General features: G+C 51.1%; 1 protein-coding gene across 1 annotated transcript in view; it reads left to right on the top strand.

Moving 5' to 3' along the window:
• The window catches only part of PCCA (propionyl-CoA carboxylase subunit alpha), a 2516110-nt gene that overhangs the window by 1042814 nt on the left and 1458694 nt on the right, over nucleotides 1-14602 (top strand). The window contains exon 11 of the mRNA XM_085622263.1: nucleotides 11398-11492. Coding sequence (XP_085478389.1) covers nucleotides 11398-11492 — 95 coding nt within the window. The remainder of the gene's footprint in view (nucleotides 1-11397; nucleotides 11493-14602) is intronic.

Consider the following 14602-nt stretch of genomic DNA (forward strand, 5'->3'; position numbering starts at 1 on the left):
CGGAGGGCGAAAACGCGGTGGCCGGTGGCTTCAGAGACAGACGAGGAGGCACCCCGACCGACCTCCGAGGGAGCGGAAACCTCCGCACACCAGGGTGCTGGGGGACGGCCCCCCCCACGAGCAGCGGGCCGGGAGACATGGACTGTGGCGATTAGGATTGTCGGCATAAGATCCCCCTCCCAGGCAACATCTACCCGGAGAATTGGCGGAACAGGAGGTAGGACGAATTACAAGCCGTCGGACCGGCACCGCAGCCGCGCCAACCCTGGGCCCGGCGGGCCAGAACACTTGACCTGCACGGAGGGACGAGCTGCGAATCACCGGACCGGTACCCGGCCCTCGATGACGCCATAGCGGACCGGGACGGAGGAACCACCACCGTCAGTGACTAACACGGGTGAGAGCGCAGCGATTGTTGGTCGGACCCTACCCTCGGGACCCCACAGGGCGGAAGAGAGCGACCCTACACCCTATCCGCCATGCGCCTCACGGTGAAGGAAACAGTCTGAGTAGAGGAGCTGCAGCCAACCCCCCCTGCCCACGCATTCATCGAGGCGAGGAGGTCCCTGGACGGTGCCGAGGGGTGGGACCCCTCATCGTGGAGGCGCTCAGCGCTTAGACGTACGGTGTGCAAGGGGCAAAAACAGTGCCGGCTACCACCCTTTACACTCCGGGGCGGGAGGCCAAGGTGACAGCGTATGGCCCCCCCACCGGGGCATGCACTAATCTGACTGACCAGCAACGAGGTTGAAAGCGACCCATCATCGACGCCTGCGACTGCGGGCTGGGCGCCCCACCGCCAAGGATCCGGCTTGACGCAGCTTCATCGGCGGGACTGAGCCCCGCATGGGCGGCTGTGACCTCGTTGGGGTCCCGGATCACCTCTAGGGCACGGACGTCGAGTCCTGGCGCGGGAGTGGACCGCTGGGCTGTCGCCGGTTGCTCCCCCCATAGTTGGGTCTCGAGAGAGGTGGAGAGACGCATCGAGGGAGCCTGCGGTGGACGACGCCGCGGAGACATTTGCACAACGGGTCACACGAACGGTGGGGGAGAATTTCACGGAGGACCTCTAAGAGCGACGAAGAGTGACCGCAGCCGCTCAGGGGGAGTCGGAGATCTCCGGGGGGACACGCTCGCCCCGCAGCAACCCGTGGATCTGGGATTGGAGTTGGGGGTCGCTGGGCGCTGATCACCGCAAGAAAAGGAAAGAACCCCCCCCCCCCCCCCCCCCCCCCGCCCCCGCCATGGCCCGGCAGCGCGCGGTGGGAGCGTCACACGCCCCGGAACAACAGAAAACGACGCCCTCGACACCTGTTGTGACCCGGTCAAGAGAGGAGCCCACCAGTGAAGACCCCATGTCCAGGAAACTGGACCAGGTCTTTGCGGCCATTGAACACTCAAGAGTGAACTGGCCACTGACCTCAATATTCTCCGTGACGACCATAGAAAATTGGTGGATAAAGTCGCTAAGAGTGAACAAACGATCCAAACAATGGAACCCCAGATACAACAACAGCACAATGTTATGAAAGACCTGCAATCACGGATAAAGGCATTGGAAACCAAGAAGGACGATTTAGAAGGGCGCTCTCGAAGGAGCAATATCCGAATTATGAATCTGCCGTAGGGGGCAGAGGGGACTGATCCGATCATATACATCACCTCCTGGATAACAACATTCACGCTCGCAAAAGATTTAACCCACTACTTCTCAGTAGAGAGGGCCCTCAGGGTCCCGGCACGCAGACCACCGCTGGGCCTGCCCCCTCGCCCATTCCTGTTGAAGCTCCTACATTATCAGGACAGAGACACCATTCTCCGTGCAGCCAGGCAGCATGGACGCTACAAGTAGAAGACAAACAGGTCATGCTGTTCCCGGACTACTCGCGTGCTGTCCAACAACAAAGGGCCACCTTCCTCGCAGTTAAGCGCGCCATGCGCCTAAAGAACATACAATATGCTCTCCTCTTCCCTGTCAGACTCAAAATCATATACGATGGTACAACGCACTTTTTTACGGACCCAAGGGATGCGGAAACCTGGGTGGAGCAACGCATACGGCACCCTAGGGACGGCACCAACCAACAAGCGGCTCGGATGCCCGGACACCCGGGACGCCGATTCCGAAAGGTCACCCTCACGCAGCTCAGTGCGCGGTCCAGCGCAGCCAATACCAGCTCGCCAGACCTTGCGCAAATCATAACAGAACGCAGGAAAGCACTACAGGCGGTGGCCACGTTGAGCCCCGCGGAGAGGGGGTCGGACCTAGAGAGAGGCCCGCACTTGTTCAGTTAAGAAGACGAAGGCAGCGATACACCCATGTCTCGGGGGGGCTCGGTGACACCTCCAATAGTGACCCCCCCAGACAGCAGACACAATGATATAATGGGACAACAATCATCTGAGATGCAAGGGGGAAATAACACGGCCCCGGCCCGAGGTGGATACCGGCGGAGTGGCACTGGGTCGGGACCGTCCAGGCGAGCTGCAACCATGGTAACAGTGAACAATATTCCAGCCGGACACGGATAACTAAGTACGGACATGGTGCTAGCAGGCACATTTTCAATATCAACAACAAACGGGCGGCCACAACGGCGAGAGCCGGGAAGAAACAAAGCCACGACCCCCTCAGTAACGAACTAAAGTCTACATATGAAAACCAGTTTGGGCGTATTGCCTCGAGCGATAGGCCCCCTGAATTGGGACTGTTCCCCAGTGTTTCAGTTTATCCCCCCTCCCCTTTCGTTTATTCCCCAGGTATCCTCAAGTGGGCGAGGAGGCGGAAATGGACAATGCAGATTAATGGTAAGTGGTGAGTGGCGGGTGGTAGGGTGGGAACGACGGGTTAAAGAGGCACATCACAAATACACTGCTCCAACCTCACACTACATGTCCTACAGAACGCCTAACACAGACATAAAATGTATCACGTTGAATGTCAGGGGAATGCACACAGCCCGCAAGCGGTACTCTATCTACGCATACATTAAGAGACAGCAAGCCCAAGTAGCCGTCCTACAAGAGACACACCTGACAGCAGGGGAGATAGACCATCTGCACAAAAAATGGCGGGGCATTATCTGCGCCACGACGTATTCCGCATTCGCCAGAGGTGCACTTATATGGATTAGGCCGGGGGTACCTTTCAAAGAGCAAACACGACTAATAGACAAAGAAGGGCGATATGCACTGCTGATGGGGCTGTTGGAGGGTCAACCGCTACTCATAGGAAGTATATACGCCCCCAATGTAGAGCAAGAGCAATACTGGGATAGACTCACGAGCGTATTGGCGCACCATACGTCGACCCCGTGGCTCCTAGGGGGAGACTACAATTGCACATTAGATATACACCTAGACAGATCGCACCCCCCACAGATTCACTCACCGGCATACAAACAAGCTGAGCGCTTCCGAAGATGGGTAGATAGATGGGCACTGATGGACGCCTGGAGGGCTCGGAACCCAACCACTAGACTCTACTCCTTTCACTCCATCCCACACGATTTGAGAATCAGACTCGACAGGTTTCTGTGCTGCACGGTACGTCTGCCCAAAGTACAGCAAGCGGACTATTTGGGCAGGATAGTGTCGGATCACGATGCGCACACAGTGACCCTTAGATGGCGACAGCCCCATCCCCCAGTCCCAACGTGGAGCTACCCCAAGAATGCCTCACTGACCCGGCATTCCGCCGAATTTATGGGGAATATATTCAGGAACACTTTCTTCGAAACGATGGCACGGCATCCTCCAGATCTATAGAATGGGCCGTGTTTAAAGTCAGCGCCAGGGGACACTGCATCCAACAGGTCGTGGGGGTGAGGAGAGTGCTGGAAAGTGCCTTGCAAAATGCAGAGGCTAAATTGGAGGAACTGTCGAAAAGCATAGACCAAGGGAAAGCCACACCAGCGCCACTGTCTGCAGCAAAATCCTCCCACGCTGAAAAGATGCGAGACCTGCGCAAATACAACTTTCGAGCCTATGCGGCTAAAACACACCGGGAGGGCAATAGGACGGGGTCACTCCTGGCTTGGTTAGTCAAACAGGGCACAACGCCACACCTCATCACAGAACTTATAGACACAGACGGACAGCCCAAACACCCCCAAATTGACATATTGCGCATATTTCTTGAATACTACGCGGAAATATACCGGGCTCCACAGACGGAGATGCCACGAGAGCTAGCCCGATTTCTAGGCCCGTCGCCCATGCCCAATATCTCCCCCTCAGACAGGAAGGAATTGGACGGGAAGATCACACCCGCAGGCGTAACACATGCGGTCAGGTCTTTAGCGCGCAAGAAGGCGCCAGGAATGGACGGCTTTCCACTCGAATATTATAGCACGTTTATGACCCAGATGGTGCCTCGGTTGGCCTCCGTATATGAGGAGGCTTTAGCCAGAGAGATGCTCACGGAATCGCTACGGACATCGATACTGGTGACATTCCTGAAACCGCACAGAGATCCCACACTCCCAGCATCCTACAGGCCGATAACGCTCTTAAATGCAGACTGCAAAATTCCAGGGAAAATCTTAGCCGATCGCTACAGTCAAATCCTTCCGGCTTTAGTGCACCCTGACCAGTGTGGGTTTGTTCCCCGACACAATACCTCACATAACTTACGTAGACTGTTTCATATTCAAGACAGAGCAAAAGACCGATTCCCGCGAGCAGCGTGCCTGATCCTGGATCTAGAGAAAGCGTTTGATACCCTACTGTGGCCCAATCTGTTCGCGGTCCTCCGGAGTATAAACGTCGGCCCCACGCTCATGGCGTATACTCAGCTCCTCTATAGAGACCTCACCTCTAGGGTACGTGTCGGCAAATTTATATCAGCCTCATTCCCGGTGGCACGAGGGACCAGGCAGGGGTGCCCCCTTTCCCCTCTCCTTTTCGCTCTAGCGATTGAACCTCTGGCCATAAGATTGCGACGGGAGTGGGGAGGCATGGGGGATTCCCATAGCAGATACAATCCATTGCGTGTCGCTATACGCAGATGATCTCCTGATCTATGTACGTGACATTTCGGAAGATCTCACTCTAATCTGGACAACGTTACAGGAGTTTGGAGAGGCCTCGGGACTTAAAGTAAATTGGGGGAAGTCAACGATCTTTCCTCTTAGCGCCCATCTGGCGCCTCTGGAGATCACGGTGGGCACCGAGACACTGACGTGGAACGCGACGGCCCCCAGATATCTGGGGGTGCGGCTGTATCACTCCCCCGGGGTCCTCTATGAGGGCAATCATCGCAAAGCGCTAGCGAGCTTACGAACGGCGGTGGGCTTCTGGAAGACGTTACCATTGGCACCCATTGGGCGTGTAGCCATAGCAAAAATGATTATGGTTCCGAGAATGCTTTATTACTTCGCAAATCTCCCGATAATCCCACCACGCTCCTTTTTTCAGGAACTAGACGCGCTGCTAGCAGCTCTGATTTGGGGCGGCAGTCGTCATAGAATAGCACTGCGCACGTTGTATCTGCCCACGACGGGCGGAGACCTGGGAGCTCCATCCTTCGAATCATATTTCCTCGCGGCACAACTCCAATGGCTGTCCCGCTGGACAGCAGAGAGGCACGTGGGAGAAACAATAACCGAAGATGGCAGAATACCCCTTCCCGCTATCAGACGAATGCTACTGCCAGGCACTAAACCAGCGCGCACACACCCGCTACAGGTTTCTGTAGCCCGCAAGTGTATGATGCGGGTGCACCGTATGTCGAAGGGACGACCATTATACTCTCCGCTGCTCCCCCTGGTGGGATTCCCCCGGAGGAGTGAATACTACACCGCGGGAGCCCTTCGGGTATGGACCGATCACGACGTAACACGGCGCTGTTTCATGAAGGGCAACTGAAGACCTATGCCCAGATGGTCGAGTGGTATGACCTCCCACAAGGACAGTTTTTGCGGCACAGCCAACTCTTAGACAGTGGTCGCCAACACTGGAACCTTCGGGATGGGGAGCCCCCGAAACACCCAGTGTTACACACGATACTGCGAATGGGTGCGGGTAGACACTTAATCACGTGGCATTACAAAGCGATCCGGGAACTGACAGATGTCCCCCTGGAAAGACTCCGACGGGCATGGGAGGACGACGTGGGTCGGGCATTCCACGATACGGAGTGGCGCCAAGCTTTGGAATATCCCAAAAAGGTATCCAGAAACGCGCGATTCAAAAACATACAGTTCAATATCCTACACCGGGCGTATCTCACACCGGATAAGCTACACCGGTTTTACCTCGATACACAATTCACGTGTCCCCGCTGCCAAGCACCAGAAGCGGACTTTAAGCACATGTTTTGGGTTTGCCCCTCCATACAGCTATATTGGGACAGGGTACATCATACACTCCGAACAACGGTCAATCTCCCAAACATTTCCACATGGGAAGCATGCGCCCTGGGGATCTTCCGGAAAAAGAAATCTGCAAAATTACAATGGAGATTTGCATCCTTCGCCATCCTCTTAGCAAAGAGGAATATAGCCATGCATTGGAGGGCCCCTACTGGGCCTTCAGAGGCAGCTTGGGCAGGGGCACTACTCAAGTGGGGGGCAGCGGAGGAAGAGACCCTAAGAGAGGAAGAGGTAAAGGGCACACGTAAACATCCAATATCTATGGAATGGCCGCAGCTCTTAATCCACTTTAAACAGGAGCTGACAGCAGGGGAAACACCGGAAGTAACGCAACCCCCGCCCCGCACCCCCTCCCTATCTCCCGCCACGCAGGACCCAACAATAGCGGTACAATAGGCGGGTAGGGGGACCGACTGGAAGAGATGGGCGGTGCCCCCGGGTCTATCGCCCACCCCTACGACGGCTCATTTCCCCCCACGATCGCCCCAGGACACACCTGTCGGACATGTAGCCAGTCAACACACCACCCGCCACAGCCGATCTTCCTTGCCCACCATATGACTTTTGAGCAGGATAAGAAATAAAGGGACGGGTCTTTAGAAGTGCCTGCTGTTACTGATGTTTCTTGATGTGAGTAATACATTGGAGAGGAGAAGAATATCCTGGAACCAGCGTAGAAGCCATTTTTAGGCTGTGAATGAAAGGAGGGTATATTTACCCCTGCAAAACTAAGAGCGATAACTGAAGGGACATAATACGTACTAAGGGAAGAACAGACTAGTTCACTCTTCCAGGCATGTTGAGGAGAGGCAGTCCTGACTCTAGAAACTAAGAAATGGTTTCCCGAGATTCAAATTCTAGCCCAAGCATGGCACTGCCAGCTCGTATAAATATATTTGAGTATATGGATGTTAACCTTTATGAATGGTGCCAGGCATTGATGGTTACGGTAAAGGGTGTCTTTGGCTAGAGAGACATCTACACTGCAGTTGGGAAAGCTATGGTGCATTTCAGAGTGATAGCCATGTCACACAGGAACTGAGTTCTGAAATTGATTTATATTTGGGTGAGTGGATTATTACCTACTGCTTGCTGATTGTGATGTTGGGGAATATCCCACTTGTGCTTTGTAATTATTAAAATAATGAATAACTAAAACAAATAGAGAGGTTGTCAAAATCTAGTAAGGATGGTATATTATGCAATACATTGCAGGTGTTTTCTAGGTGAAGCAGAGAGCTGGGTCGCCCCAGTGACATCAAGTTGGTGTCACTTTTGAAAGCCCCTCCTTGCTCGCCTCAATATTGGGGTAGAGGTGCCCTTTGAAGTAAGAGTCTGGGGAGGCATGTGAGGCAGATAAGTATCTCCCGCAGAGAAGGCTGTGCTTGGTCATATGAAGCCATGTTTGAGTACTGTATGATTGTGCCCAGCCATTTGGATCTGTGACTGTGCACTGGAAACTATATTTTTCTATGTGAAGCTGTATTTAAGCATTTGAGGCTCGAATCGGGCAGGGTATACCTATACTGTATATACCCTGTCTTCTCTCCTGGCATATCATGGTTTCAAGCCTGGCATGCTATTACTGTACCCAAGGTGGAAGCCTCTGGGATAGGGTTTTTACGGTGGCTTTTCCTTTTTAGGTCTTGCTTGGCTATCGCGTAAGCGATCGCTCAGCGAGACTTATGTAGGGCTTCAGAAAATGCTCCCAAAGGCTTCCCAGGCGGATCGGGTGGCGGTTACGCGCACAACCACGCGCATTCCATTTGCCACCAGCTACTTCCTGCGCGTGCGCCGCCACACGCATTCAGAGAGATTTAGTAAGGGGCACAAGACCTTAGGAATGTGGTTTATGGCCAGTGTGTGTGAGGCATTCATGCGCGAAGCTGGCATCTGGCATCGGACTTGAAAGCAGCAGACTGCTTTCGCCAGCGCGCGCTCGGCCTCACTTCCTGCATCCCCTCTTACAACAATGAACTTTCGTTATAACTCGCACCCCATATGCTCGTTCCCTCCCACCCTTCCTTTGATAACCGCTTTTCTTGTTGTTTACAAACCACGCCACACACTGCTGCACGCCACACACTGCTGCACGCCACACACTGCTGCACGCCGCACACTACCGCACGCCACACACTGCTGCGCACACTGCTGCATTACACACTGCTGCACGCCGCACGCTGCTGCACGCCGCACACTGCTGCACGCCGCACACTGCTACACGCCTCACACTGCTGCACTGCCACACACTGCTGCACGCCTCACACTGCTGCACGCCTCACACTGCTGCACGCCTCACACTGCTGCACGCCGCACACTGCTGCACGCCGCACACTGCTGCACGCCACACACTGCTGCACGCCACACACTGCTGCATGCCGCCGCACGCCACACACTGCTGCACGCCGCTTACTGCTGCATGCCGCACACTGTTGCACGCCGCACACTGCTACATGAAACACTGCCACACTGCTGCACGCCACACACTGCTGCACGCCACACACTGCTGCATGCCGCACAATGCTACATGATACACTGCTGCACGCCACACACTGCTGCACGCCACACACTGCTGCACGCCGCACACTGCTGCACGCCACACACTGCTGCACACTGCTGCATTACTCACTGCTGCACGACACTGCTGCACGCAGCACACTGCTGCACGCAGCACACTGTTGCACGCCGCACACTGCTGCATGCCGCTGCACGCCACACAGTGCTGCATGCCTCACACTGCTACACGAAACACTGCTGCACGCCACACATTGCTGCACGCCACACACTGCTGCACGCCACACACTGCTGCACGCCACACACTGCTGCACGCCACACACTGCTGCATGCCACACACTGCTGCACGCCTCACACTGCTGCACGCCGCACACTGCTGCACGCCGCACACTGCTGCACGCCACACACTGCTGCACTCCACACACTGCTTTTATGCGAGTTTATGCTACTGACATTGTAAATGACAATCACCCTTATGCATCAAGCCAAAATCCAGTCGGTAAAATACCGATTCCTTATTAGCTCCCGGTATTAAGTAAAAAATACCCAATCCCAATGCATCAACCCAAAAGCAGAAATCGGTATTTAAGGAATCCTTAAATAGCGATTCTTTAAATAGGGATTCCTTAAATACCGATTCCTTAAATAGCGATTGCATTTAAGGAATCCCAAAGTGAGATTCCTTAAATGCAATGCATCAAAGTTAAAAAATTAGCGATTTCGCTAATAAGGGGAGCAAATTACCATGAAGATGAACTGCATGGTAATTTGCAAAAACTTTGAAAAATGCACTTTTGTGCATTTTTCAAAGTGTCATGTTGCGCACACACATGCCCTTAGAGCATGTGTGTGTGCAACATATGTGCACATATCATTTTCAGGGGTGCAACAGGGTGTCCTTTTGACACCCTGGCACCCTTGAAAGTGCTCCAGCTATTAGCGATTCGGTAATACCGAATCGCTAATACAGAATGGCTTTACATTCATTCCTATGGGCCTCCAAGGCCATAGGAATGAATGGGTAGGTATTCCTTATTACCGATTCGGTATTACCGATTCGGTAATAAGGAATGTTAAGGAATCGCTATTTGAATAGCGATTCCTACATGCATAGCCTTTTGCTATTCCTTATTAGCGATTCCTTATTTTTCGCTAATAAGGAATCGCAAATGCTAATGTTGATGCATATGCCCCAATGCCTTTTATTTGTTTTTAAACCAAAACATAAATAAAAGGCATTGTAATTTTACAATGCCAATAGCTCAAACTCTTATAAATGCGAGACCTATTGCATTGCAAATGCTTGTTCTTGAGTAGCTCCATACTGGAATAAGGAAGACTTGTAAGAAGAAAAGTAGGGCTTCCCAAAATAGGCTATATAATATGTTGGAAGAAGATATTTTGTTCTTTGCCAATATTGAGGCAGACATTCCTTAATTTGTAAGTCGCCATCCCACCTGGTATCCGCAGATGTGTAGAGACGGCAACTTAGTTGTTTGGGTCAGTATTTCAAATCGGGTTATCAAGATGGAAGGTTTTCTTCATTTCTGCTTGACTTAACACCATGAAGAATTGAATGAGAAAAGAGCTGAATCTTATTTATTTACTGGTTTAAATATATTCAAGAAACTAGCCCCTCCGTTGTGGGAAGCAAGGAGAAGAGAGTACACACAATTTCCGTGCTGGACCTATAAACCCTCTCTTATTCACGGAGTATGTGTTAGGTGTAGCTTGACAGGGCTGCTGCCTGCCAACATATTGGTTGTGCCTTTCTGCCTCCCAGGAAGTGTTTCCATTGGAATGCTGGCGGGACTATTATAGTTCTGAAACATACACTCAACCACCACGTGGTTTGCCACATTCAGTTCATGTAGCTTCCTTGTACAATGTATAGAGAATTATCTTTTTTGCGACTTTTTTTCTCAGCATTGGTAATGCCAGTGGCGGCCGGCTTTAATGTGCTAATTAATTAATGTAATTAAATAAATTCATTTAATGGCTTTAATTTAATTATTAAATTAATTAAATTAATTTAATGGGTTTTGCACATGCAACAGCATTTGCAAGTGCCTTGGTGTGTTAAAGGCAGACCAATTGGCTTGGCCAGTGCTTGTTTCCTCCTTTTCATTTTGCTAACCCATTCCCCTGGAGTTGCCTAACTCTGTAGCTGTATTGGACGTCATGTAGCCATGTAGGGGGTAGTTAGGATTGGGCTCTCCTTCCTCGCCCACCTTGCTTCTTTGTACCCAATAGCATTCTCTCGATTCACTGTCACTGAGTCTGTGGCCAGTTCAACAACCCAAAAACAGCATTCTGTGTTGAGATTGTTTGAAGATTTGCTAATATGGGTTCTATATTTCATCTTTGTGTTTTGTTGCTTTCCCTTTAAATGAAGATGAAGGCTTAGTTTTGTATACCAATATATTAAAATGCGTGAGTGTCTGCTTAACGCTGAAATATTAAACATTTGTATATTATATATATATATATTTTTTTTTTTACTTGTCAGGTGTTAGCGGACAAACATGGCAATGCTTTGTGGCTTAATGAGCGAGAGTGTTCTATTCAAAGAAGAAATCAGAAAGTAGTGGAAGAGGCACCAAGGTGAGTATTGTGTTCACACATTTTGGCAGTATGTACATGCCCAGGGCAATGTTCTGCTTCACGCTTTGTATAAGAATTCCTTCACTACATTTCAAATTAAAATGCTTGTATTCAATCGGCTCTAAGTAGCATTAACTTAAAACGTTACCAAGTGTGTCATGTCTAAGAAATTATTTCTGTGTAGGTTTTCAGCTGGTCCTGGACAAGTTGGCAACAACAACAAAGAGTTTAAACATTTGTCCAGGATTGAGACTGATGACTCTTATAAGGGTGGCCCTATAAGCAAAATTTGTGCATTGCGCTATGCGGGTCTGTGCTCGTAACAGGCTAATGCCCACCTGATTATTTTTTTTATACCAAAATACAGTCTTTCGACACAGTTTTTCAAAGCCAAGACAAGATCAATTACTTAAAATAGCGTAATATTTTACCACTGTTCCAATTCTGCAATTGTTGCTTTTCTACTAGAGGACATGGGTACTACACACACGCAGCACCTTTAATACAAAGTATGAATGCTTTTGAATTTTCCCACGTATGTTCCAAATGAATTAAACTTTGTGATGAAAATGTCTGTTTTGAGTAACTCGTCATATTAATGGTACTTCGCTTACTGCAGTCAACATTATTTCCCAGGTACATTGTTCATTAACCTAGAATTCTTTCGCGTTTTATTCTGTTCTGCTTTACACTTTTCTAAAGTGGCTTGAAATCATGCTGTGGCCAGGATCAGGAACTCCTCCTTAAAAATATGCCCTATCTTGCAATTTAAAATGTTCTACTGAAACCCCTTGTTCCTATGTGTCCCCAGTCTAACTTCTTCAGCTCTTGTTGTACAGCCTTTTGGGTATTAGTCCTAGATTTTGTCTGCATTTACTTGATTTTACTTTCGTTAGGGTTTACCTCTCCGGAATCCTCTCTCTTGCTTTGAAAATGTTGATTTCATGTAGACTTATATACAATGCTTAATTTGAGCCGGTGGTTTCTGGCATGCGACACCGGCACTTCTCTTCCAGGGGATCCTCATCAATAGTCATAAGCATTGGAATATTCCCGCCCATGCGCGGGACCCCGGAAACACTACATTATATGTGCCCCACATATATATCCATATATATATACCTATATATATATATAAAAACAAGCAATTGCAGCCTACTAAACACCAGAGCTGAATCATGCCATAAGGATTTTCTACCATACATGAAAAACATGCATTAGAAACAGGAGAAAACAATAGCAAAATTTGTTTAGAAACTGTTTTAATGCTCATCACACAGTAGAAATCCTCATAAATCACTGAAAGCATAGGAAGCTCCCAGGCTGCATTGCAAACACCCAGTCTAAAAAGACTGAAAAGCTAAATTGTAGCTGCATAGCAATAAACTGACACCGTGCCTTTAAGGCACACCTGACCCCCAACTTCCCATCATGCCTCTGGGGTGACAGTTAGGTCAGTTGTTCTTTCCGGCTCCTTCAGGAAGGATCCTGGCAGCACAGCTCCACTCTTTTCTGATTTTTGTCAGAAAATATTTTCACTTTTCATAACTTTTATTCCTTACTTCGACGTCTTTCATCAGTTAAAGTAAGAAGCTGTCTTTTTTGACAGGTTTGGGCATTTTTTAATATCTTAAAATGCCATATCTTTTTGACCCTTGCCCTTCTTGTGGCAAAAAGAAGGCTAAGACTGATTGTCATAGGGTCTGTATCCTTTGTCTACCGGAGGACCATGATCCTACGACCTGCCCTCACTGCCAGAACCTGTCCAGAAGAACTTTGAAGGACAGGGAACGAATTTGCCTGTATGGCCTGGCAGGTAAACCATCTAGAGGAAGATCTCGGTAAGGAAGGGCTCCAAAAGGTCTAGAACGTCTTCTAGAAGCAAGTCCTCGCGTCCTTCTGCTCCAGCGTCGGGCTCGGCGCGGAAAAAAAGATCTTCAGGTGGGTCATATTTCCAAGAAAAGACCTTCGACAGCGGGCTCGCTGTCGAGAAAAGGTACGTCTTCGACGTCGAAGACTCGTCCGCCGTCGTCAACCCGGCGCCGATCGGCGTCGAGAGACAAGACCCCTCTGCCTTCGTCAACCCGGCGACGATCAGCGTCAAGAGACAAAACCCCTCTGCCGTCGTCAACCCGGCGACGATCGGCGTCGAGGAGCAGAGACCCTCCACCGTCGTCAACCCGGCGACGATCGGCGTCGAGGAGCAGAGACCCTCCGCCGTCATCGACTCGGCGTCGAGGAGTGTCACCCCTCCGTTGTCGAGGGCAGGCTCACTCCCGTCGTCGCAGTTCCACCAGCGATCGACGTCGAGAGTGAAGACTCCTCCGCCGTCGTCAACCAGGCGACGATCGGTGTCGAGGATGAGGTCTCCGTCGTCGTCTCAACGGCGTTCGGCTTCGAGGGCGAGAAATACCCCTCAGCCGTCATCGTGCAGACTGTCCACGTCGAGATAGGACGCAGCTCCGCCGTCGTCTAGACGACGTTCGGCGTCGAGAGAGAGAGTCCCTCTGTCGTCGGCTTCACATCGCCGTTCGACGTCGAGGCAACATTCTTCACCTGCTCATCGGAACAGGTCGCCGTCGACACGGCGTTCGACGTCGAGCAGACGAGAGTCCCGACAAGCAGGAAGGCAGGAGCCCAGATCGACGTCGAGAGCACGCTCGACGTCGAGACAGGCCTCGGTGAGGTCTGAGGATGGATCGGTGGTCCTAGTGACGGAGTCAGCTTCGCGCCATTCGTCCTCGCACTCATCCAAGAGTGAGTCCTCCCAGGCAAGCACGCGAGAAGTCACCTGAGAGACAGCGCCCTAGGTCGCGCTCCCCCAGGCGAGAAGATCGTGCAGTCAGATCACGGGTCTGTGATCATCGACGGGGTAGAAGAACACCATCTACTTCCTCGACTTCCTCCACCCGGTCCTCAAAGAGGGATTACTCCCCCACGCTATCGGACAGCCCAGTGTCCAGGGTCTCGCCCATAGAAGATATCAACACATACCATGAGGTTCTGCAGAGGGGTGCTCATTAACTCAACATTGAGATGTCAGTCCCGCAAGTCACGGCGACGGTGATTTTCGAGACTCTGCATCAGAAGACTGCATCTCGACCGCTGCT

This window comes from Triturus cristatus, chromosome 8 (genome assembly GCF_964204655.1).
Source record: "Triturus cristatus chromosome 8, aTriCri1.1, whole genome shotgun sequence".
Taxonomy (NCBI): Eukaryota; Metazoa; Chordata; class Amphibia; order Caudata; family Salamandridae; genus Triturus; species Triturus cristatus.